General features: G+C 53.2%; 1 protein-coding gene across 3 annotated transcripts; it reads left to right on the forward strand.

The window, feature by feature from the left end:
• Positions 1-1,079: 1,079 nt before the first annotated feature.
• On the forward strand, positions 1,080-20,023 carry ATP13A2 (ATPase cation transporting 13A2). Of its 3 annotated transcripts, none has more exons than XM_026684404.2 (30): positions 1,080-1,414; positions 1,979-2,306; positions 3,828-3,901; positions 4,317-4,484; positions 4,660-4,718; positions 5,769-5,871; positions 6,085-6,164; positions 6,318-6,395; positions 7,008-7,077; positions 7,715-7,849; positions 8,017-8,083; positions 8,531-8,662; positions 9,127-9,294; positions 9,428-9,538; positions 10,183-10,229; positions 10,611-10,799; positions 10,886-11,092; positions 11,739-11,852; positions 12,053-12,209; positions 12,328-12,448; positions 13,854-13,978; positions 14,101-14,243; positions 14,955-15,065; positions 15,390-15,469; positions 15,853-16,005; positions 16,632-16,728; positions 17,709-17,932; positions 18,417-18,568; positions 18,682-18,854; positions 19,415-20,023. In XM_026684404.2, the coding sequence occupies exons 2-30, from the start codon at positions 2,258-2,260 to the stop codon at positions 19,583-19,585; spliced, it is 3,558 nt and encodes a 1,185-aa protein (XP_026540189.2). In that variant the 5' UTR covers positions 1,080-1,414; positions 1,979-2,257; the 3' UTR covers positions 19,586-20,023. The 3 variants fall into 3 exon arrangements, with proteins under 3 accessions (XP_026540189.2, XP_087800968.1, XP_087800969.1); XM_087944842.1 differs by having other exon boundaries at positions 2,048-2,306; XM_087944843.1 differs by having other exon boundaries at positions 1,080-1,407.
• Positions 20,024-22,303: the final 2,280 nt, after the last annotated feature.

Raw genomic sequence — 22,303 nt, forward strand, 5'->3', positions numbered from 1 at the left:
TACTTTGTCCCTCTCAGTGTTGGGATTCAGATTTTTTTTATTACGGTTCTGGCTTGGTAGGCGTGGCAGGGGAAGGATACTGTAAAATCTCCAGTCAGAGGTGGGATTTGCCGGTTTCTCTAAACCAGGAGTCTCCAACCTTGGCAACTTTAAGCCTGGAGGACTTCAACTCCCAGAACTCCCTAGCCAGGGGAGGAAAATAGAATATTTTTATTTGCTAAGTGTGATGGGACACACAAGGAATTTGTCAGAACAGAAGTTTCCTTCGGAAGTTGTGGGAGCTTCATCCCTGGAAGCTTTCAAGAAGAGACTGGACTGCCCTCTGTCAGAAATGGTGTGGGGTCTCCTGCTTGGGCGGTGGGGTTGGGCTAGATGACCTACAAAGTCCTTTCTAACTCCATTAATCTGTATATCTGTGATGCATATAAGGTCCCACTGTAAACAGCCACCTGCTCAAGGTTGACTCGGCCTTCTATCCTTCTAAGTTGGGTAAAATGAGGACCCAGATTGTTGGGGGCAAAAGACTGCAAAACGTTTAGAGAAGGCAGTAAAGCAGGATATAAGTCTAAGGGCTATATAATTTTGTTCTATTGTACTTTACTAATTTATTTGATTCTTTTTGTTAGTTCTTGTTTTTATTTTTTTTTTAAATATGATTTTACATTGTGTAAGCCACCTTGAGTCGCCATGGGCGAATAGGCGGCAATATAAATAAATAAATAATAAGGCGCAAATAAAAATAAGGCGCAAATGATAAATCATAAGCAGCCAATAGGAGGAGATAGCAGGAAAGAGGAGAAAAGAGGAAAAACGAAACAGCACTGCTGGGGATAAAATAAATAAAATAAAGTAAAATAATAAAATAAAATAAAAATAGATAAAATAAATTAATAAAATTAATAAAATAAAATAAAATAAATAAAATAAAAATAAAACAGGGAGTCCCATGGGAACCAGTGCAGGACCAGCGACCTTGCGCGCCTCGGGGAGGGGAGGGGAGAGGAAGGGGCTGTGCGTCGGCTCCGCTAGGACTACATCTCCCGGCAGCCTCCGCGAGCGCCGTGCCCCGCCCCCTCCGGGATCAGCTGCTGCAGAGGCTCCCGAGCTCGCCCCGCGCAACCTCCCCTTCGCCGGCAGCTCCTGGTGGGCGAGCGGAGCTGTCCACCTGCTGGAGCCGAGAGAGAGAGAGGGAGGGAGGCAAAGGCTTCGGCGGCTGCTCGGGGCTCGCAGCCAGGGCGCCTCTCGCGGAGCCCCGCTGCCCCCGCCTTGCCTTCTCGGGGCGCCCGGGACATCCTGCGGGGCGGTTTCCACCGGAGAATCGGCAGCTCCGCCCTGGGGCCTCCCGCCCCCCCGGCTGGCGCAGGCCGGGCTCTTTCTTGATCGCGGGCCAAGGCGCCAGGATAAGAGGTGGCAGGTGACACGTAGCGCTGCGGGGCGGCCCGGGTTTGGGCGGAAGGCAAGCGGCGAGCAGGGAGCCCGCGGCCGGGGAGGAAGCGGCTTTGCAAGGGGGGGGGGGGCGGGCGGGCGGCGGGAGACACCGCTGGCTCGAGGGAAGCAGGTGCTCTTTTGCCTTTGGGCCGAGGCAGTCCCGCTTCCCTCCTCCTTTCCAGGGGGCTGGCCCTTGGCTGGAGGCTGCTGCCCTAGCTTGCCCTGAATTCCCCCCCCCCCCGTCCCAATTCAGCACTGGCCCCAGGTTCCCCCCTCCTTCATGGCCCTAAATGCTCGTGGCTGGGCTCAGCTTCCCCTCCTTTCCCAGGGAGGGGAGGGAAGCTTGCCCTGAGTGCCCTCCCCCACACCACACTGGGCCAGTCCCTTGCCCTGAGTCCCCCCCTCCCCAAAAAGGGGCCCCAATGCTCTACCTGCATGTCTGGGGCTCAGCTTCCCCTCCTTTCCCATGGGGGTGTGGGGTGGGGTGGAAATCTCAGCCACACGAGATGTCAGCCAAAGCCTTACCGGACTCTCCCCGGCTTCCTTCCAGGGGCTGCCATCCTGCCAAACTCCCTGCTCTCGTCCTTTCTCCACCTGGCTCCGCTGAACCACCCGGCAGGTAAACCCTGGAGTAAAAGTCCCAGGTCCACGAGTGGGACAGAGGATGTGTTGAGCCAATGTGACCAACCACTTCCGGCCCTGCCTGTGTGAAGCCCACCAAGGCCAGTGCTGCAATAATAGCCCAGGACTAAGAAACACGTCTTTCCTGCTCTTTGGCCAGCTACCGATGGCGGGTACGAGGCTCCAATTCTCTTGAGGATGTTTGGGAATGCTGGAGGGTCCAATGGAGGCTGCCGAGCACGCCAGGATCTTGCCAGGTAAGAGGCAAAAGCGCTTAAAAAGAGAAGGGGGGGGGGAGCCAAAAGCCAGCTGTATGACCGGCCTCTCTCCATCTCTTGAAAAATGCAGGATCAGTCCCATGAAAGGGAGGTGATCCAACCAGCACCAGGTGGCCTCAAAATGGCGAGACTCTGGCTTAAACACACCTTGGGTTGGAGTTTACGCTCTCTTTATCTTGGGCGTGAAAATAGGCTCCTGTTTGATTTGGGGAACCCTCTGGAAGTCTTTAAGGGGGACGCGGTGGCTCAAGGGCTGAGATGCTGGGCTTGTTGATCAGAAAGGTCGGCCGTTCGGCGGTTCAAATCCCACATGAGAAAGCTCCTGTGACTTGTCCCAGCTTCTGCCAACCGAGCAGTTGGAAAGCATGTAAAAATGCAAGTAGAAAAATAGGGACCCCTTTGGTGGGAAGGGAACAGCGCTCCGTGCGCCTTTGGCGTTTAGTCCTGCCAGCTACATGACCACGGAGACGTCTTCGGACAGCGCTGGCTCTTCTTCGGCTTTGCGACGGAGATGAGCACCGCCTCCTAGAGTGAGGAACAACTAGCACGGATGTGAAAGGAGAACCTTTATCTTTAGCTTAGCTGGAGGTCTTTCTTTTTCTCTGTTATTTCCCTCTTTTCCCCCTCCTGGATTGATTGTTCTTCCGAATGCACTTGAAATTCTCAGCACCTTCAGCTCAGGTGTCCTTTTTAAATAGGACAAAACAGCCAGGCCTGTGCCCACACCATCATCGCTCTGACTCCGATGGGGGCGAGATGGCGCTTCCTTTCGGGGCCCAGGGGCAGAAGGGCACCCCTGCTGGATGAGGCACCTTTGCAGGAAGGGTTCGGCTGTGGGGGAGCAGGGCTGATTCTGCTCCCCTCCCCCCCAAAAAGCCCAGGCCAAAGTGGACTCTTCAGCACACCTTCTTTTGCACTTGGGGCTCCACACACTTCACACTTGCGACCTGAACGACGACAAAACTTCCTCTGCAGCTCATGTTACAATATTTGGGGGGCTGCCACAGAGAGGAAGGAGTGCACCAAGGCATCCAAAAGCCAGACAAGGAATAATAATGGATGGAAACGGACCAAGGAGAGATTCAACCTGGAAATGAGGAGGAATTTCCTGACCGTGAGAACGATCAACCGATGGAACAGATGTTGCTTCCAGAAGTTGTGGGAGCTTCATCCCCCGGAGGCTTTCAAGAAGAGACTGTCAGAAATACTATAGGGTCTCCTGCTTGGGCAGGGGGTTGGACTAGATGACCTACAAGGTCCCCTTCCAACTCTGTTAATCTGTATATCTGTCTGTTTCTCATTGTTTTCAAACTTTTGGCCTCTTCCTTGGGCAGTCAGACCCGTTTTCCTACCTCAGTGCTGAAGTTCAACACTGCCAGAGGAAGCAGAAATGTTTTAGGTGGAACTTTCCCGTCCGACGTCGTAGTCTCGTGCAAAGAGGAAAGCTCAGTCCTGCACGGGGCTGAGATTTTTTTTCCTACTTCCTCTTTCCTTTGTTAGGTAACAGCAGCCCTTCGGGGGGCCAGCAACTGAATTACCATTCTCTGGAGCAGAGCCTCTCTAAATCCTCTACGGTAAGAAAAGAGGTTCCAGACAGGGCACCTTTGAGGTTGCGGGGAGAGGGAAGAGAAGTGGTGGGGGATTAGAGGGCCAAGGGAGAGTCAGTGCCTGCAGGGAACTAGAAGAGGGCATTTCCAAAGACTTGTGGGCGGCCTTTTGCGGCTTGAGGTCAGCGCTCACGAGGAAGTGAGCTAAATTTGCATTTCTCTGAAGTCCTTTGTGTCCTGGAGGCTTGAAGAAATCCAGAAGCTGTCAGTCACAATGGCTGGGCCCCGGAGGCTTCGGGTGTTACCAGGAAGCGTTCTCTTGCTTTTCCTGCAATGAGTCAGGATTAGTCCAACGCGGCCACGAACTCGACCTGCCCTCAAGCGAAACCGACGACGCTCCGGGCGAGGGAACTCCTGCCAATCACGCTTCTTCCTTCCCCAGGAAGTGAAGGGTTACCAGAGGAAGATATGGAAGACGTGCCTCTGCCACTCGGTCTCCCTGCTCACTCTGGGGCTGCCCCTCGTCATCTTCCACTGGAAGCCGCACCTGGAAATCTACGCCAAATGCACTCCCTGCCCCCTGCGCCAGGCGGACTGGGTGCTCATCCGAGTAAGTGCCAGGAGGCAGGGCAAGGCAGGAAGGCCCCAGCCAGCTTGGGCACTGCAGTGAGCACCTGGCAGCTCCCGTGGCTTTGGACCCGTCTCCTCCTCTCCCCAAAGTCTCTGGCTCTTCCCCGGGCAAGAGGCACTTCTGCCCTTCAGCTGTTCCCGCCCTCTTCTTCCAGGATCAGCTGGGACAGTGTTTCGCATCCAGGGTCCACACAGAGCAGATGGAAGATGGCAGGTGAGTGGCGCTTCCTGTGCATTTCCCGATTGGTAAAGGGTGTTGAGGGGGCTGCGGGGAACGGACAGACGGACATCAGTGGCTGCACCTGGAGTCAGCCAGAAGAGAGAGAGGTGCCAAGAGGGAGGCCAACCAGGTACTCTGTACAGGTAAGAGGATAGAATAGAATAGAAAATAGAATAGAAAATAGAATAGAAAATAGAATAGAATAGAAAATAGAATAGAAAATAGAATAGAATAGAACAGAACAGAATTCTTTATTGGCCAAGTGTGATTGGACACACAAGGAATTTTTCTTTGGTGCAAATGCTCAGTGTTCATAAAAAGAAAAGATACATTTGTCAAGAATCAAGAATCATCAGGTACAACACCTAACGATAGTCAGAGGGTACAATAAGCAATCAAATCATACTAGGAAACAGTCAATATAAATCGTTAGGATACAAGCGACAAAGTTACAGTCATCACAAGTGGGAGGAGATGGGTGATAAGGAGTGATGAGAAGATAAATAGTAATAGTAGTGCAGACTTTGTAAATAGCTGGAAAGTATTGAAGGAATTATTTGTTTAGCAGAGTGATGCCATTTGGGGGGAAAACTGTCCTTGTGTCTAGTTGTTCTGGTGCGCAATGCTCTATAGCGTTGTTTTAAAGGGAAGGAGTTGAAACAGTTTATGTCCAGGATGTGAGGGGTCTGTAGATAGTTTCACAGCCCTCTTTTTGACTCGTGCAGGATACAGGTCCTCCATGGAAGGCAGATTGGTAGCCACTGTTTTTTTCTTCAGTCCTAATTATCCTCTGAAGTCTGTGTCCATCTTGTTGGGTTACAGAACCAAACCTGACAGTTATAGAGGTGCAGATGATGGACTGGGGACGCAGCCCTAGTCAGATGCATCGGGCTGCCCTGACACCCCTAGTCACATGCATCCATCGCCCTGCACCAGCTCAGCCCTTGCTCCCGACCCCCGCTCCAGGCCTCTCTTAAAGAATAGGGCCCACCTTCCTGATTTCTGAAATCTCTTGACCTCTCCTCTCTCTTCCTTCCTGGGAAGCCTCGAGTCCAGAACAGACGAAGGGAGAAGCGCTATCGCCGTGGGCGTTTCGGATGACCAAGCAAGAAGCCGGGACACCATACGGCTGCACCAGAAGGAAGAGGTCAGCACCCCGGGATGGATGGCCCTGGCTCCGTTCTGAGCAGCTCGCCTGCAAAGGGGCCCATCTCCCTGAAGGCAGGCAGGGTCCCAGTCCTTTGGGGCACAGGGGCCGTCCCTGCTGTGCAAAGGAAGCTCCTCCAGCCAGGGCCAGCTGCTCGTACTGCCGCCAGCTTGGAGACCTTGATAACTTGCCTCCCTCTCCTCTCCTCTTCAGAAGAACGTTCTTCGCTATTACTCCTTCGAAGGCGTGCACTATCTCTGGGTAGAAAGGCGGCAGGCCTACTGCAGGGCCAGGTGAGAAGTTCTCCCAGTTCTCTCTGCAGAATGCTTTCCTTGGCCGTAGCCGTGGGCCTGGCTAGGCCTAAAAACCGGCCTCTGGACCTTTCGCATTTTCATCTATCCAAGACGAAATGCAACCCGCCCCCTTTCTTTCTCTGTGTTTCGCAGCACGTTGAATGAAGGCTGGACGTGTTCCGATCTCCACCTCTCCTGCCGTGGCCTGAGCATCCAGGAGCAATCAGCCAGGTAGGTCCCGCCCTTTAGGGAATGAATGAATGAATGAATGAATGAATGAATGAATGAATATCATCTGCATCTCTATAACTGTCTGGTTCGGTTCTGCAACCCAACAAGATGGACACAGACTTCAGAGGATAATTAGGACTGAAGAAAAAAACAATGGCTACCAACCTGCCTTCAATCAAGGTCCTGTATCCTGCACGAGTCAAAAAGAGGGCTGTGAAAATATTTACAGACCCCTCACATCCTGGACATAAACTGTTTCAACTCCTTCCCTTAAAACGACGCTATAGAGCCCTGCACACCAGAACAACTGGACACAAGGGGAGTTTTTTCCCCAATGCCATCACTCTGCTAAACAAATAATTCCCTCCACGCTGTTCAACTATTACAAAGTTTGCACTACTATCACTATTAATCTTCTCATCACTCCTTATCACCCATCCCCTCCCACTTGTGACTGTAGGACTGTAACTTTGTCGCTTGTATCCTTACGATTTATTTTCTACACTGAAGTTCTGATTCCTGAAGATACTGGCTAACTGAAGTGGGCTTTGGGGATGGCTGCAGCTTTCCTAAAACTGTGTGCTCCTTGTACCTTCCTCCTCCCCTTGACAGAAAGATGATTTATGGTCCAAACCTGATTGATGTGCCGGTGAAGTCCTACCTCAGGCTGCTGATGGATGAGGTAAGCCATAGTTCAGCCGGTGGTTGAGCCAGCATGTCCGCTTTGAAATTCAGCTGCCACATTTAATGGAAGGGGGGGAGGAGGAGTTGAAAAGTTCAAGGTTATTCTGTATGTCGTCCTAAGAAATTCCAGTTGCAGTTAATTGGTTCTTGTGATTTATGAAGTGTAGAAGTGGGAGGAGAGAGAGGTGGATTCTGTGTAAATACTTTCACTTTGGGAAATTGCCTTAGATGTACCAGATCTGTTCCTAAATAAATCAATTGGAGAGAATATGTCTTGGAGTGATTGATATCATGGATACTTTCTGGATGCCTTACATGGCGGCCTTGCCTGTGTTTGGCAATACAAGTGAGTGAGTGAGTGAGTGAGTAAGGAAGGGCCAGTTGCTGGGCTGTCCTCCTTGGTCTGAAGCGCAGAACGGATCCTGCTTCTGTCTGGCTCTGTAACAGGGAGAACAGGAGCAATGATAAGGGATTAAACTCGTATTCCATCTGACTCTCAGCACCTCTGGTCAGCCCGCTAATCGGCTGACTCTGTAAATTGCAGAAGGCTGTAAAACACTGGTGAGGCCCCTCTGCAGAACCTTTGAGGCACCGATGAAGTGCTCAACGTACTCGCTTCCTGTCCTTTCTTGCAGATCTTGAATTTATTCTACCTTTTCCAAGTGTTCAGCATCATCTTATGGTTCTGTGAAGAATATTACTCCTACGCGGCCTGCATCTTTATCATTTCCACCATCTCCATCGGACTCTCCCTCTACGTCACCAAGAAGGTGGGCACTGGCCACAACTTCCCCCTCCCCATTGGACTTGTGCGTCCACCCTGCCCCCCTCAAGCCGGTCACTGAAGTGGGACGAGGGGACGGCGGTGTCCCAGAGATGCCGCACCACTATTGCTTAGCCCCTGAGGCTGCGTTGACCAAGGCCTTGGTTCCTTCAGCAAAACAGGACTCTCCGGGACATGGCCAAAGTGGTGAGCAGCGTGCAAATCTGCCGACCTTCTGGAGGTGAGCAAAGGCGTGGTGACCTCTCGGGCAGCAGCCTGGTGGATCTCAAGACCAGCTCTAGCCTGAAGCTGGACTCTCCTTCTCATCTGGGTCATCCACCATTCCCTCGTTCTGCACATCTTTCTGCCAGATTGGGCTACTTCCTTCCCACTGCACATGGTCTTTGTTGGTTCCTTCTGGGGGCTCAAGGACAAGGCACGTCCAAGCAGCCACTTGCTCCTGAGAGCAATAGCTAGGAACCCGGGCACCATCTTTAAGTACCTAGACTACGGGACCTAAACAGGACAGTCAAATTCAGCTGCCCACAAGGTGCCCGCATCCAGGAGAAGCTAAAAAAGGGAGATGCCCCTCCAAGGTCGAGAAGGGCCTGGCACAACTCTCAAGCCGATTCATCCAGGGGCGGGTGAGGGGGACATGGTCTGAGCTCCTTCCTTTCTTGGCTACCAGAGAAAGTGGTGGTGAGTTCGGTGGATCTCGTGCCAGGAGACGTCCTCGTCATCTCTCCAGAGGGGATGCTGGTTCCCTGCGACGCCGCGTTGCTCAACGGCGAGTGTGTGGTCAACGAAAGCCTTTTGACCGGTGAGCAAGGGATTGGGGGGGAACATGGACAGGCCAAGCCTGCTCATTGTTTTAAAGCAGGGGTCACTAACCTTTTGGACCTCAAGGACCACCAAACTCATAATTTTAAATCCCGCGAGCCATATGGGCAGCACAGCCTTGTGTTCACAGGCAGCCTGGATTAATTGCTTTGGGGGCGTGCTTTGGGGCTGACATTTCTCTGCGAACCACCAAAATTTTATCACAGACCACCAGTGGTCCCCGGCCCACTGGTTGGCAATCACTGTTTTAAAGTCCCCATCAGCACACCTGCCTGCCTGGATTCCCCTATTGAGTACTTGTCATGATGCTACTTGCGGAGACTTCAGTGGCACCCTGGCGCTGGCTGACTTGGCTGCTTTCAAGTGACGTGGCTGCTTTCAAATGATGTGGCTGCTTTCAAGTTTTTCTTGGAGCTCCCCAACAAACCACCTGCTTTTTCCCAGGGGAGAGCACACCAGTCCTGAAGACCTCTTTGCCCAAAGGCCCGGAAGAGGCCAACACCACCTATTCCTCCGAAGATCACAAACGACACACCCTGTTCTGTGGGACGCAAGTCATCCAGGCCCGATCCTGTGGAGAAGCGGACGTCTTGGCAGTTGTGACACGCACTGGTGAGGGCGTTTCAGGGTGCTTCTTCTCCCCCCAGCCAGTGTCGAGACTGTCCGGCCTCCGGCAACCTCTACCTCCCCTGCACCCCTGGTCTCACGCAGGCCTTGCCGTCTCCCTCCCCCCCTCTTCCTCCAGGCTTCTACACAGTCAAAGGGGATCTCATCAGCTCCATCCTTCACCCCAAGCCGCTGAAGCTCAGGTTTCATAACGATGCTTGGAAGTTTGTCACATGCTTTGCCATCTTGGGTAAGTTCACACACGCGGTATCAAAAGCGGATAAGGCGCCCGCCGTCTCTTGTAGGGCTAGAGTTTTAGACATCGGGAAAGAGACCATCCGCCACGGGTTCAGAATGCTTCCATTAAGAATCAGGCCCAGGTGAGGGTACTTAACCACTATCACTGGTTTGAGCCAAAAAGTTCAGGACATACAAGCCGAGCCTCTTTTGGACAAGGCATAGTTACAGACGGTACTTGGGAACAGTGTAAAGCTTCCGTTATCTCCTTCCCCAGCAGCCCAGTTGGGAGCTTTGCTGGTCCTCTGACATCCTTAGATAATTTGTTTCTGCTGGGGTAGCCTTGCTGCGCCAGCAGGAGCTAGAATAGAAACCGTCCTTGGTCCCCAGCACATCCCATGTGGCCTTGAAAGATCTCCTGCCTCTACGCAGCTGAGGAGCTTCTGGGCTCTGCCTCCTCTGGCCACATCTGTGCAATATAACCTGCCTGTGAGTCCCTGTCTAACTGGAATCTCTTTGGCTGACCTCCTTCTGCAAGGCCTCTCCCAATGGTGCCGCAAGCTTCGGCTCTTTCCTTGTGGGTTTCTGTGGGCTCCAATGATACTCCCTCAGCCTTGTTTGCTGGGGTACCAAGACTTTTATTTCTCTTTGCTCCAGCCGTCATAGGAACCATCTACAGCATCATCATCTTAAGGAGAAACAAGGTAAGTTCAGTGCCTGGAGGTCTCGGAATCGCTCTCACCGCCTTCTCCCAGGTCTCCAGATGAGAACTACTCCAAAGATAGTCTGCCCTGGAACACACAACCCTCACCTCTTGGATGTCAAAGTTCCTTCCTTCCTCTTTGGCCAGCTACTCATTGGGTCTCTGCTATTGGGGGAGCATGGAGTCAGCCTCGGATGGCAGCAGGTCTGGGGGCGAGGCAGGCTCAGAAAGATTGGGCCCGGCTGACCTTCCCCATATGGAGGCTTCGCCACTGAACATCACCAAGAATCTTAACGCAACCTCGTTCCAATCTCCGTTGGCCTTTCTGGGTAGCTGGGAAGCCATTGTGCCCACCTGTTTCTCACACAGTCCCCGTTGGCAGGTTTCCCGGTGGCTGATAGCCCTCCGTGCTCTGGACATTGTGACAGTGGTGGTTCCCCCAGCCTTACCAGCTGCGATGACAATGGGCACCATGTACGCTCAAAGCCGTCTGAAACGCCAGGGCATTTTCTGTGTCAGTCCCCAACGCATTGATCTCTGTGGGAAGGTGCGCCTGGTTTGCTTCGACAAGGTGAGACCCCGGGAAGGGTGCTGGGGTCCTGGGTTGCCCGTCCGAGGATCTTAGCCGATTCTTACTTGGTTGGGGTTTCCTCCCAGACAGGGACCCTTACCGCTGATGGCATGGACATCTGGGGAGTCATTCCCCAGGCCGGCAGCTCTTTTCTGCCCATTGTTCATGAGCTTCGTTGCCTGGATGACGGGCCGCTGCTCCGCTGTCTGGCCACCTGCCATACCCTCTCTCTGCTTGGAGATCAGCCTATAGGTGACCCAGTGGATCTCCGGATGGTGGATTCTACTGGATGGGTGAGAAAGAAGTGTGCCTCTTTGTTTAGGGAACATGGGCGCCATTTCCAGGATTCTCTTTGGCCATGTCATCCTACATAGCCATAGCACTTAGACTTACATTCTAACCACTGCTCCATCATGGCTCTTGTAGCATTAGTGCTTAAGACTTATATACCGCTTCACAGTGCTTTTCCAGCCCTCTCTAAGCGGTTTACAGAGTCAGCCTCCTGCCCCCAACTATTTTGGCTCCTCATTTTTCCACCCTTGGAAGGACGGAAGGCTGAGTTCAACCTTGAGCCTGGTGAGAATCGAACTGCCAAATTGCAATCAGCTGGCAGTCAGCAGAAGTAGCCTGCAGTACTGCACTCTAACCACTGCACCACCACGGCTCATACATGGTCAGAAATGGGTGAAAAGGGGAGGTTCCCTTTCCAAAAGGGAGAAGAACCAGCATTCCCCAGAGCCCCCCAAGACCAGCGTCCTACGTGACTCCAATTCCAGTGACCATCAGTTTTAGTTGTTGTCTTTTCTGGTCATCTTTGCCACACTAAGCCCTGTTCTCTATGGCTGAGCTTTAAAGTGGGATCCGTTCAAGGGGCAGCCATTTGTTCAAGGGGCACTGGACAAGGCAGCCCCTCCTCAGCCTCCTCTTTGCTTCTTGCAGTCTCTGGTAGAAACCAAAGGGCCAGAGGTGAAGGCCTGCCTGGAACAGGACTTTGGGACTGGAGCTCTGCTTGTCATGGCTCCTCCACTGCTACGAGAGCAGCTCCCCAGCATGGTGAGGGTATCTCCTTCCTTGCGGCAGGAGAGTGGGATGGGCTCGCAGAGGTTGAGAAAGCTCAACAATCCAGAAAGCAGCCTGGGCGAAGGTGGTTTGCGGGGCCTCCAGGAAAAGCCCACTTCCCCTTCACCCGTTTCACAAATTGTCTCCTTCTTCTGGCTGCTCTCGGGAGCTCAGCCATGGCCTCTCCTCCACAGAAGCACCCCGTCCCCGTGGCTGTCCTCCGTCGCTTCCCGTTCTCTTCAGCTCTGCGGAGGATGAGTGTTCTGGGGAAGGGTCCCGGCCACAGCCCCGTGGAGGCTTTCATGAAGGGAGCTCCGGAGACGGTGGCCGGCCTCTGCAAGAAAGAATCAGGTCTTGGCTGAAGTCTCCTTCGAGGGCATATTACGGGGACGGGGTGGAGGATCTTCCTCATGCTTTGTGACAGTGTGTCTTCCTCTTCTAAAGGCCGCTCTCCCCTCTTGCTTTGCAGTCCCCCAGGATTTCCCGCAGCAGCTGCACCAATTCACAAGCAACGGGTTCCGTGTTCTGGGACTTGCTTACAAGCCCTCGGTGGCCGTGGGGAGCTTCGAAGAAGCCCAGGAAGTGACCAGGTGGGTGGACATCCAAGTCCTTGCCCTTGTGTCCTGCCAGCCTGGCTTCCGGGATTTTCCCTGGCAAATCCATCATTTTGCTCTTTGGGTGGATCTTCTTAGGAGATAAAGGAGACTTGACTTGGGCAAAAGGTTAAAAAAATACCGGTGGCATTGTGACGTCCGAGGTCATTAAGTGCGGGATGGCACGGAAGACACATCGGTTGCTCCTTGCTAGTTCCCTAACCCAGACATACAGTGGCATCCTTGAGCTCTCTAGGGGCCATTAACATTCTTGTTATATGATGGAAAACTGATGGAGGTGACATCCCGTACCTGGATGGGTTGGGAAACAGCAGCAAAATCGAGGAAGATTTTTTTCCCTATGAATGGGGAGAAACACAAAATTCTTCATTGGGGCGAGATGGGAGAGATAAAATACAAAGATACATTTCCGAGATACCTGGGAAATGTGAAAAAGATGATGGATTGAATTGAATTGAATTCTCTGTTGTCATTGTATGTATATACACAGTATACATACAACAAAATTCACATAACACCCAGAGACCAGACTCAACACGCACACGCAGATGACAATCCACAAACACCTCCCCACCCGTCAAAATTCCCTGCCCCCTAAAAACACAGAAGCATCCACACAACAGACCAAGTAATACTGTCCAACAGCTCATTGATGGTGGTCCTTAAGTTAAGTGCAATTATAGCTCTGGGATAAAAACTGCTCAGAAAACGTGTAGTCCGAGTTTTAATTGGTCTGTATCTTCTGCCAGAAGGCAACAGTTCAGAGAGATTGTGAGCAGGATGGGAAGAGTCTCTGAGAATGTTGTGCGATTTCCTCAAATAGTGAGATGCAAAGATGTCATCCAGGGCTGGTAGCTGGAGCCCGATGATATTCTGGGCAGTTTTTAATGATTCTCTGTAGAGCTTTTTTGTCCGCTACAGAGCTGCTCCCATATCATGCAAGAATGCTGTATGTCAGGACACTCTTGATGGTGCTGTGGTAGTAGGAAAGAAGTAGATACTGAAGTAGATTTATCTTCTTGAGAATTCTCAGAAAGTACAGCCTCTTCTTCTGTGCCTTCTTCACAAGCACGTTAGCATTCATAGTCCATGAGAGGTCCTCCGAGATATAAGTGCCCAGAAATTTAAAACTACTACCCTCTCCACCTCCTCGCCATTTTATGTACAGTGATAATTGATTGGCGTTCATTGCAAGCAGAATACGAGCCAGCTTATATTGAGGAAAGACTTTGCAACCAATGGACGAAGAGTGAACGGCCCTTCTCTGGGTGCACTTGGACAGAGGCTGGGCAGAGGGGCTTTTGGCGCAGAGCAGGGAAGCGTCTCAATGATGCAGTGGGTCCTGGCACAGCCCACTGACGGAAGCTTCCTCCTTGGGCAGAGACTGGGTGGAAATGGACATGATCTTCCTTGGGCTCCTAGTCCTCAAGAACGTCCTCAAGCCCGAGACGGCACCAGTGATCTGTGTGCTGCGCAGTGCAGGGATTCAAACCGTCATGGTCACAGGTGAGAAAAACGGGGAAGAGGCCGGGAAGGCTGGGTGAGGATTCTCTTCTGCCTGCAAGACTAGAGGGATGTTGGTGGCTTCTAGCAGGGCTCAGGGCTCCCTTTGCTCGTTTTGGCCTCAGGGGACAACATGCTCACTGCAGTCAACGTGGCAAGGAGCTGCCACATGGTGGAGGCAAAGGAGCGTGTGGTGTTCGTGAATGCCGAGCCTCCCAGCCGAGGCAAGGTAGCTGCCCTCACCTTCACTCCTTCAGAGCAGGTCAAGGTGAGACCTTTTCTTGGCTGTCCACCCTCTATGGCCCAGTTGGCTGTGGGGCTCTTTCGGGGAAGGGTCAGGCTGTCAGGGTTGCATCTCTGCTATCCAAGCTTCATGAGCTGACAGCCTGACATTAGCAACAGTGGGGGGGAAGGAGGAGGGAAAGATTGGAATGTAAGGAAGAAGAAGGGAGGGGGATGGAAGTCCGGCTGAGACGTGTGAGAAGCTACAGCCAGCCAAGGTCAAGTAACAATAGGTAGAGCTGGGAACCGAGAGCCTGTTTCCTAAACAATATACAAACACCTGATTGGACACTAGCAAATAGCTGGAGGAGTAGGGGGGCAGAGGAAAATTTACTTTGCATTGTTTGCATGGGGAAAACCCCAGATTCAGCCAAAGTTACTTCTGTAACCACCCAAATATCAGTAAAGTACACTCTTGGCAAAAACAAATGGCCAGGAGTCCTCCTTTGCTGGATGACTGAGTGGGACGGTTGAGAGTCTTTCCATTTTGCAAGCCCGGTCATCTGAATGGACCGCCAACCACGATGGTTCATGCTCAGCCACAGCTAGTATTTCCTTCCAGACAGAAGGGGGAGGCGTCCCCTGTAATATGAGGGAGGGAGGGCGAAGAGAAAGCCCTACCTAAACCAGGGCTCCTGCTGACGCGGGATGCCAAGCACGAACGAAAAACATCCGGTGGTTTGCGGGACTGTTGCAGGATGCGCAGCAGCAAGAGAGCGACTTCCAGGAACAGCGGCCGTACTCCTTTGCCTTGAACGGGAAATCCTTTGCGGTCCTCTGTGAGTGCTTCCCAGCCCTCCTGCCCAAGGTAACACCCATGGGGGAGAGGAGCTGGATCACCTTGTCCCTGGTTCTCCTCAGACCAGCCACCCCTTCTTGCAGGACGCACCTGTTCCTGGCTGTCTACTAGGGTTCTCGCGACCAGCCTGCCTTCCGGCATCGGGCTGATGGGAGAATCGAGTTGAGCCCCCACCTGGCACCTGAGCACAGGCAGGGTGACCCTCTCTGCTTCTCGGCTCCTCCCAGGTCTTTCTCAGTGGCAGCAACAACTCCTGATCATCCCAGTTGTTGTTTCTCATTCCCAGAAGGGCCATGGCACAGCTCAACTCCCTCTGTTTGATGTCCTTTGCAGATATTAGTCCAAACCACTATTTTCGCACAGATGTTACCTGACCAGAAAACTCGCTTGGTTGAGCATTTGCAACATCTGAAGTAAGTATGGGGGCTGGAGGCTAGATTTCCCCACATTCCTCTGATGGGTGGGAGAGCAAAAAAAAAAGGTGGGGAGGGGTAGTGGTGGTGGAAGCATGGGAAGGATCTGATCCCAAACGGGCTCCCTTTTGGGAACCTAAAGCCAGGGAGCTTCGGAGCCAAAGGGAGGACTTGGCCTGTGTGATCGAGAGTAGCCATCACCAGGGTTGCATTTGGAGAGAAGGGGAAGGCAGAAGTTGAAGCAGGCAGAAGATGAGCTCCAAAGATACTAAGCGTACTAAAGGCTAGCTCCCTCCCTCACTTTTGGGAGCCAAAACCAAGGTGGGTGGGAATTGGTCTTCCGCTTTAGGGAACTGTGGTGTTTAGGCCTGTGTTGCCTGTAGCTACTGCGTGGCCATGTGTGGAGACGGGGCCAACGACTGTGGAGCTCTGAAAGCAGCCGACGTGGGCATCTCGCTCTCCGAAGCAGAGGCCTCGGCGGCAGCACCGTTCACTTCCCAGAGGGCCAATATCGAGTGCGTCCCCATCACCATTCGGTAGGTGGGATGGACTCTTTGGGAGCCACCGGTGGTGGAATCGATGGCCTCCTTTCTCCCATCCAGGTTCTCTTTTTCCTGGAGAGGCCGGGGGTCTCGGGGACTTCTTTGGGAGAGGGAAATCCAAATCCTGCCCCTTTGCAACAAGCTATGTTGACCATCTCCCAGCCTTCAAGCACCTGGCTAAGCAAACGGGAGTCCTCCCCATCAGGGATTCATTTAACATTGACCACTGGGCCACTTCCCAGAACTAGGAAGCACGGCATCCTTCTCCCTCCGTCAAATCTGTCCAGGTTTTTCATTCCAAGAATGGCCTCGGCTTGGGGTGGGGTTCCAACTGCTTTGATCCTAGGTGAAATGAAACCCTAGGGTCTTCCCGCAGTGTTCAGCCCCCCCAATTTTGTCGTGGGCTTCTGGGCAGCGTCTCACCCTTGAATGGGTTAAGTTGCTCCTGGGGGACACTCGGTGAAAGATTCCATGTGAAATTCAAGACGCCGTGTTTAAGACCCATCCGCTTGCAGAGAAAGCGCTCTTTCTTGCCCGGGATGGAAGTTTCTGAGCACAGAATTTTTCCTCCCTTGTGTTCCTTCAACCCAGAAGGATGACTGGCCATTTCTCCTCTTTAGGGAGGGAAGATGCTCTTTGGTTACCTCCTTTGGCCTCTTCAAATACATGGCATTCTACAGCCTCACGCAATTTGTTTCTGTGCTCCTGCTATATACGGTAAGGCGGCCATTTTCCTTCCTGCCCCTTTAGCTCGCAGACTCCTGGAGTCCAGGTGAAGGTTACGAGCAGCGAGGTATAGAAGCCTGAGCGCCAGGCATGGGATTTGCCCAAGGGATGGCATCAGGTACGGGAACTACATAAAATGACACACACACACCCCCAACTAAAACAAAACGCATCACTGCAACCAGAAGAGAATTTTTTTAAAACATTATGGGCTTAAATTAGCGGCTTCTGAATGAGAACAGAAATAGCCATGTGCAAAAGAGCTGCAAGAATTAAGCTTGAGCCCCAGAAGGGAAACACAAACCAATTCACCCGATGTGCTAGAACAAGGGAGGCCTGGATTGGAAATCCTAGCGAGCAATTGAAGGACCTCCTGTGGTTGGGATGACCCCAGACCAGAGGCAGCTCCTGCTGTCAACTCATAAAATATTTCTACGGTCTTTTAGAGTTGCCAACAGAAAGGGAGGGGGGGGAAGGGGTTTGAAAGAGCAGTGCTGACAGCTTGCAAACTGAAACTGCATTCCATAAATGTTTTCAAAGATAGTAACTAGGTGACCGAAGTTTCTGCCCTGCAAAATTCTAACTGGAAAGCATGATTGATGATTCCTGGCTATGGAAGTGTCCCATTGGAGAATATGAATTACGATACACTCAGGGGATGGGGGAAAACCAGGGTCAAGGGTGACAGTGAATTGTACATCTCAGAGTCAGTTACACCCATGCAATGCCGGCATGTTAACTCCCAATAAATCCTTTTTAAGTTTTGGAAGCTTGGCTCAAGACTCGTGATTGAAATGGGGGTAGCTCCCGGAGCCCTGACACCTGCTTCTTGGGAGAACCCCAAGATGTGGGAAGGCGACACAAGCCAACGAACTGGGATCTCCCAGCATGTGAGACGCAGAGGCTCTGCCCTCCTCAGCAGGGCAGCCATCGCATCTCTCCGTTTCTTCTGTCCCTCCCTCCTCCTTTAGCTCAACACCAACCTGAGTGATGGGCAGTTCCTGTTCATCGATCTCATCATCACCACCACGATAGTCGCTCTCATGGGCAAGACAGAGCCTGCCGAGGACTTGGGCCTCAAGCGCCCACAAGGAGCCCTGGTCAGCCTTGCCGTCCTGGGCAGCCTTTGCCTCCAAACGGCTCTCATCGTCGCACTCCTGGTCATCGTCTACTTCATCACAGTCTCTCAACAGTGGTGAGTGAGGAAAGAGAGGAAGCCCAGCGGCTGAATCTCTCCGGCTGCTTTTTGCACGGCCTCGCGGAGGCCGGTTCCTCAGATAGTTCGGGCCGCCGTGGGTGGGCCTTTCTCCCAGCCTCTGCAATCAGGCGGGGATGGGCAGGGTTCCCACCAGCCCAGACTCAAGACGCCTGCCCACCAGTGGTGGGATTCAAACATTTTTACTACCGGTCCTGTGGGCGTGGCTTTGTGGGCATGGCAGGGGAAGGATATACTGCAAAATCCCCATTCCCTCCCCACCCCACTAACCTGCTTTGCAGCTCCGTTCTCCTGTGCAGGGCGACCCAGCCGATCAGCTGGGACTCGATGGGAGGCAGAGAAGAGATGGGGCGGGGCCAATCAGAGGTGGGATTGGCCGGTTCTCCGAGAATTTCCACTATCAGTTCTCCAGGACTGGTCAGAATCAGCTGAATACCACCTCTGTTTCTCACTTCCCTCTCAGGTTCACCCCTCTGAACAGCACTCTGTCAGCCCCTGCAAACCTCCCCAATTATGAGAACACTGTTGTCTTCTGCACCTCGGGGTTCCAGTACCTCATCCTGGCGGTGATCGTGTCCAAAGGCCGTCCTTTCCGCAAGCCGCTTTATACCAATGGTGAGTGCTTCCGCTCAGCAGCTCTGCCAGCTGGAGGCCCTGGATGAGCCAGGCCCTGTTTCTCTTCTGCCTGGCCGTGCCAAAGCCTCGCCTGTGTCTCTCGCTCTCTCCAGTGCCGTTTTTGATGGCTTTGCTCTTGCTCGCTGGCGTCATGATCTGGTTGACCGTCTACCCACTGGCCTTCATGAAAAAGTTCCTGTGCCTGAAGAACGCTGGCGACCTGAGCTTCAAAGTGATCTTGCTGGGAATGGCTGCTCTCCACTTCTTCACGGCTTTCATATTGGAGGTAACGAAGGAGCCACAAAGCTGGGGAAGTAGACGTTTAAGATGTTGTCCAGGGCAATGGAAGCAGTTCATTGAGGTCTTTTTGTAAAGGCCAAGCCAAGACCCTTTTCGCTGTGGCTGGGCAGGCTTGGCTTGGGAAAATGGGCCTCCACTGAGCCCCAGAAGGGAAACACAAACCGATTCACCCGATGCGCTAGAACAAGGGAAGCCTGCATTGGAACTCCTGGCGAGCAACTGAAGGACCCTCCTGGCTGGGATGACCCCAGACCGGAGGAGGCTCTTGCTGTCAACTCATAAAATATTTCTATGGTCTTTTAAAGTTGCCAACAGAAAGGGAGGAGGGAAAGGGGTTTGAAAGAGCAGTGCGGACAGCTTGCAAACTGAAACTGCATTCCATAAATGTTTTCAAAGATAGTAACTAGGTGACCGAAACGGCTGAGCGGCTGAGGGCTAGAGGGAGGAGAGCGAGCGGCGGTGGACTTCCTTGGAGCACCAGGCGACCACTGTCGCCAGCCACGGCGGCTCCAAGTGTCACCCGTTCCTGGTCTGTTTCTTCCACAGGTGGGCTTGGACCACGGCCTGCTGAACGGTTTCCGGAAGCTGCGACGCAAGAAGGCATCGAAAAAGCTGTACAAGCAGCTGCAGTGGGAGCTTAGCCAGGAGAAGAGCTCATGGCCGCCTCTCCACACGCCTGTCTTTGCCCCCAAGAGACACTCCTCGGCTGCAAGATGACGCTAGTCGGTGACTTTCTGCCTGGAGGGAAGGCCCGCTGAGTCTCTGCCGAGGTTCCTTTTTGGATCTAGCTCCTTTCTCCCAGCAGATCCTCTCCCGAGATCCGCTGGGATCCTCCATCGACGGACCAAGGCAACTCTGAGACTCCTCTTCCCCTGTGGCATTTCTCACTTTTGTAAGAACATCGGAGAAGGGAACAAACTTGCATTTCTCTTTAAGCCACACAACCGATAGCGGAGTTGCTGTGCTGTAGAGGACCAATCTTCACCAACCTCTCAGCCGAAGCCATGAGAAGTACCAAGATTTCTGGCCACTCTGGGGAGGGTGGGTGGGTGACGTCTTCCTTGAATCCACTCCTCCTTGAGCAGCCTTTTGTGTGTGTGTGTGTGTGTGTGTGTGTTTGCCCTGCCCAGGAGAACGGAGCTGCAAAGCAGGTTAGTGGGGTGGGGAGGGAATGGGGATTTTGCAGTATATCCTTCCCCTGCCACGCCCACAAAGCCACACCCAAAGAACCGGTAGTAAAAAAATTTGAATCCCACCACTGGTATGTATGTATGTATGTAAATATATTTGCCAGTTTTTCTTTTTCTTTTTTTAACGTTAGCAATCACGTGGAGTTAGTTGGATGTTCAGCAGGGCTTAGTAAGCAATTAAGAATCAAGAAGCAATAATGTATTAAATGAGTTAACTTTGCATGAAGACGGTCCGGGACAAACACGGGGGTGGGTGGGGTGGGGGGGGGAATTGCCAAGGAGGGGCGGGACGTCTACTTTAAAGGTGGCCTGGCGAGGCCTGGCCAAGAGGCGAGTGAGAAATGGGCTGACCTGTGTCTTGCAGGCAGAGAGTTTTCCCGCCCAGGCATCCCGTGGGCCCTGCTGCAGCCACTCTCTGCCCTAAGAGACGAACCGCTGAGAAGTGGCCTGGAAAAGCCCGTCGGCAGAGCCAGGCTATGGCTAAAGCCGATCGGTTGTTCCCAGGCAACCTTCCACAGCTCACCCACCCCTGTGGTCAGCATTCCCAGTGGCAGCGGAGAAACTGGCCAGAGAAAGAAAGGGCAGCTCGTTCGAACCCTCCAAGCCACAGAAAAGCCCAAACAGGAGCCCCTCAAGGGGATAGGAAGGCAATGGAGGCTTTGGGGATCAGCCTCTGTCCAAAAGCCGCCGCCTCCATGGAAGGAGTACACCCAGCCCATCCTCCCCTGCAAGCCAAAAAAAGCACATTGCACTCGGGAGCCCCAGCGAAAGAGTTTCGTGCACGGCGGGCTCGCTGCAATGCTCCGCTGTGGACACTTGCGATAAAACCCCACTGGATGAACAACTACACCTTGCGTGGGGCCGGCCTCCCCTGAAGCGTGGCTGCCGTGCTGCAGCTGCGGAGGGTGGGGGAACCTCTGGAAAAGTTCTGCCTTGAGAGAAGTTGGCGTTAGGACCCAGGAGGGAGGCTGCGGTGGAGGAGGAGGAGGAGGAGGCCTGGCTCCTTCAGCCTTTTTGGAAAGCAAGACCCGGGGAGGAGAGAGAGCAAAGCCAGCCAGCCGCCTGAGAGGGAGAAAGACCCCCCCGCCCCCAACTCGGTAAGTTGGCTTAAAGGGCGCCACGGGCTGTGGGGGCAGGAAAGGGGGGGGGTTCAGACCTTGCAAAGGAATGCAAGGGGACGCGCTCTCTTCGGAGCTGTCCCTTTTTTTCTTCCATGCAGGGGAACGCTCGCCTTTCAAAAGAAAACCTTTTAGCCCCCAGCCCCTCTCCTCCTGCTCCTCCCCCGCCCCCCCATCCTTTCCAAGTGGCCAGGCAAAAATTCCCCCGAAGAAAGAAACCAAAAAGGGTAATTTTCTTTTGCCTCTGAATTTGACCATTCAACATCCTTGCGGCCAGGAAAGGAGGGCTCCCTTTTGTTCTCCTGCTTGGGCAAAGGGGGGAGTGAGTGGGTGGGTGGGTGGGATGGGGAGGTGGAGTTGTAGAGGGCTTGCTGGCCATTCTTGGCTTCCCAGCAGTTGGCTGATTGCTGCCAGATGTGCGTCTGCTTTCTCTAAAACAGGAAACTTCTGCCTCTGAGCCCCTTCCCCCTCTTGAAGGGAAGCCAAGGGGGGCGGTTGGGGGGAAGAAGTCCGGCAAAGGGGACCTGGGGGCTTGGGGTAGCCTGGCCCTACCTCCACCCGCCACCCCCCCATCAGCACCACATTCCCCACACCTACCTGGTCTGGCAGGAAAGCTGAGCCAACCTGGGCTTCTCTCCGGACCGTTTTTTCTCAGCGTGGAAGCTTTTACAGGCTAGCCTTGCCTCGGGCTCCTTCCTCCTTTGCGCTGGAGAGAATAGGCTGGTACACCGGGAGGAGGGGAAAAAGCGCTTTCTGCTGCAGTGGGAAACGGACAACCCTGGAAAGTTTGCACAGCCACCCAGCAGGATCTGCTCCTGGGTCTCTCTTAAACTCTGCAGCGAGAAGCGAATGCATCGTCGCTTGGCTGGGCTGGCCGCTGGCCTGGCCGAGTCTTCTTTATTTCTTTCTGCCCGCTTTCCCTCGCCACTCCTGCAGGGTCGGATAGGGGGAAAAAATCCCAGCAGGTGGTGGCAGGGGGAGAAAAGGATGCTTTGGTCGTTGGAGATCCACTGGAAGCAGCATTCTGGGCTTCCTTGAACAGACCAGGAAGGTTGGGGTTCAAAGACGCAGCGATAGGAAGAGTTCCCACGATCCTTGATGGCAGAATCTCTGGGCTGTGTGTGGGG

This window comes from Notechis scutatus, chromosome 16, assembly GCF_049901735.1.
Source record: "Notechis scutatus isolate UNSWTSFEM ecotype Mainland chromosome 16, rNotScu1.2, whole genome shotgun sequence".
NCBI lineage: Eukaryota > Metazoa > Chordata > Lepidosauria > Squamata > Elapidae > Notechis > Notechis scutatus.

Excerpts from the sequence above, each read along its gene's own strand:
- ATP13A2 (XM_026684404.2), top strand. The coding sequence starts at position 2,258 with ATGCTGGAGGGTCCAATGGAGGCTGCCGAGCACGCCAGGATCTTGCCA. Across the intron at positions 7,850-8,016 it reads CCCTCTACGTCACCAAGAAG|CAAAACAGGACTCTCCGGGA; the intron begins GTGGGCACTGGC and ends TGGTTCCTTCAG. Across the intron at positions 14,244-14,954 it reads CTCCTTCAGAGCAGGTCAAG|GATGCGCAGCAGCAAGAGAG; the intron begins GTGAGACCTTTT and ends GGACTGTTGCAG.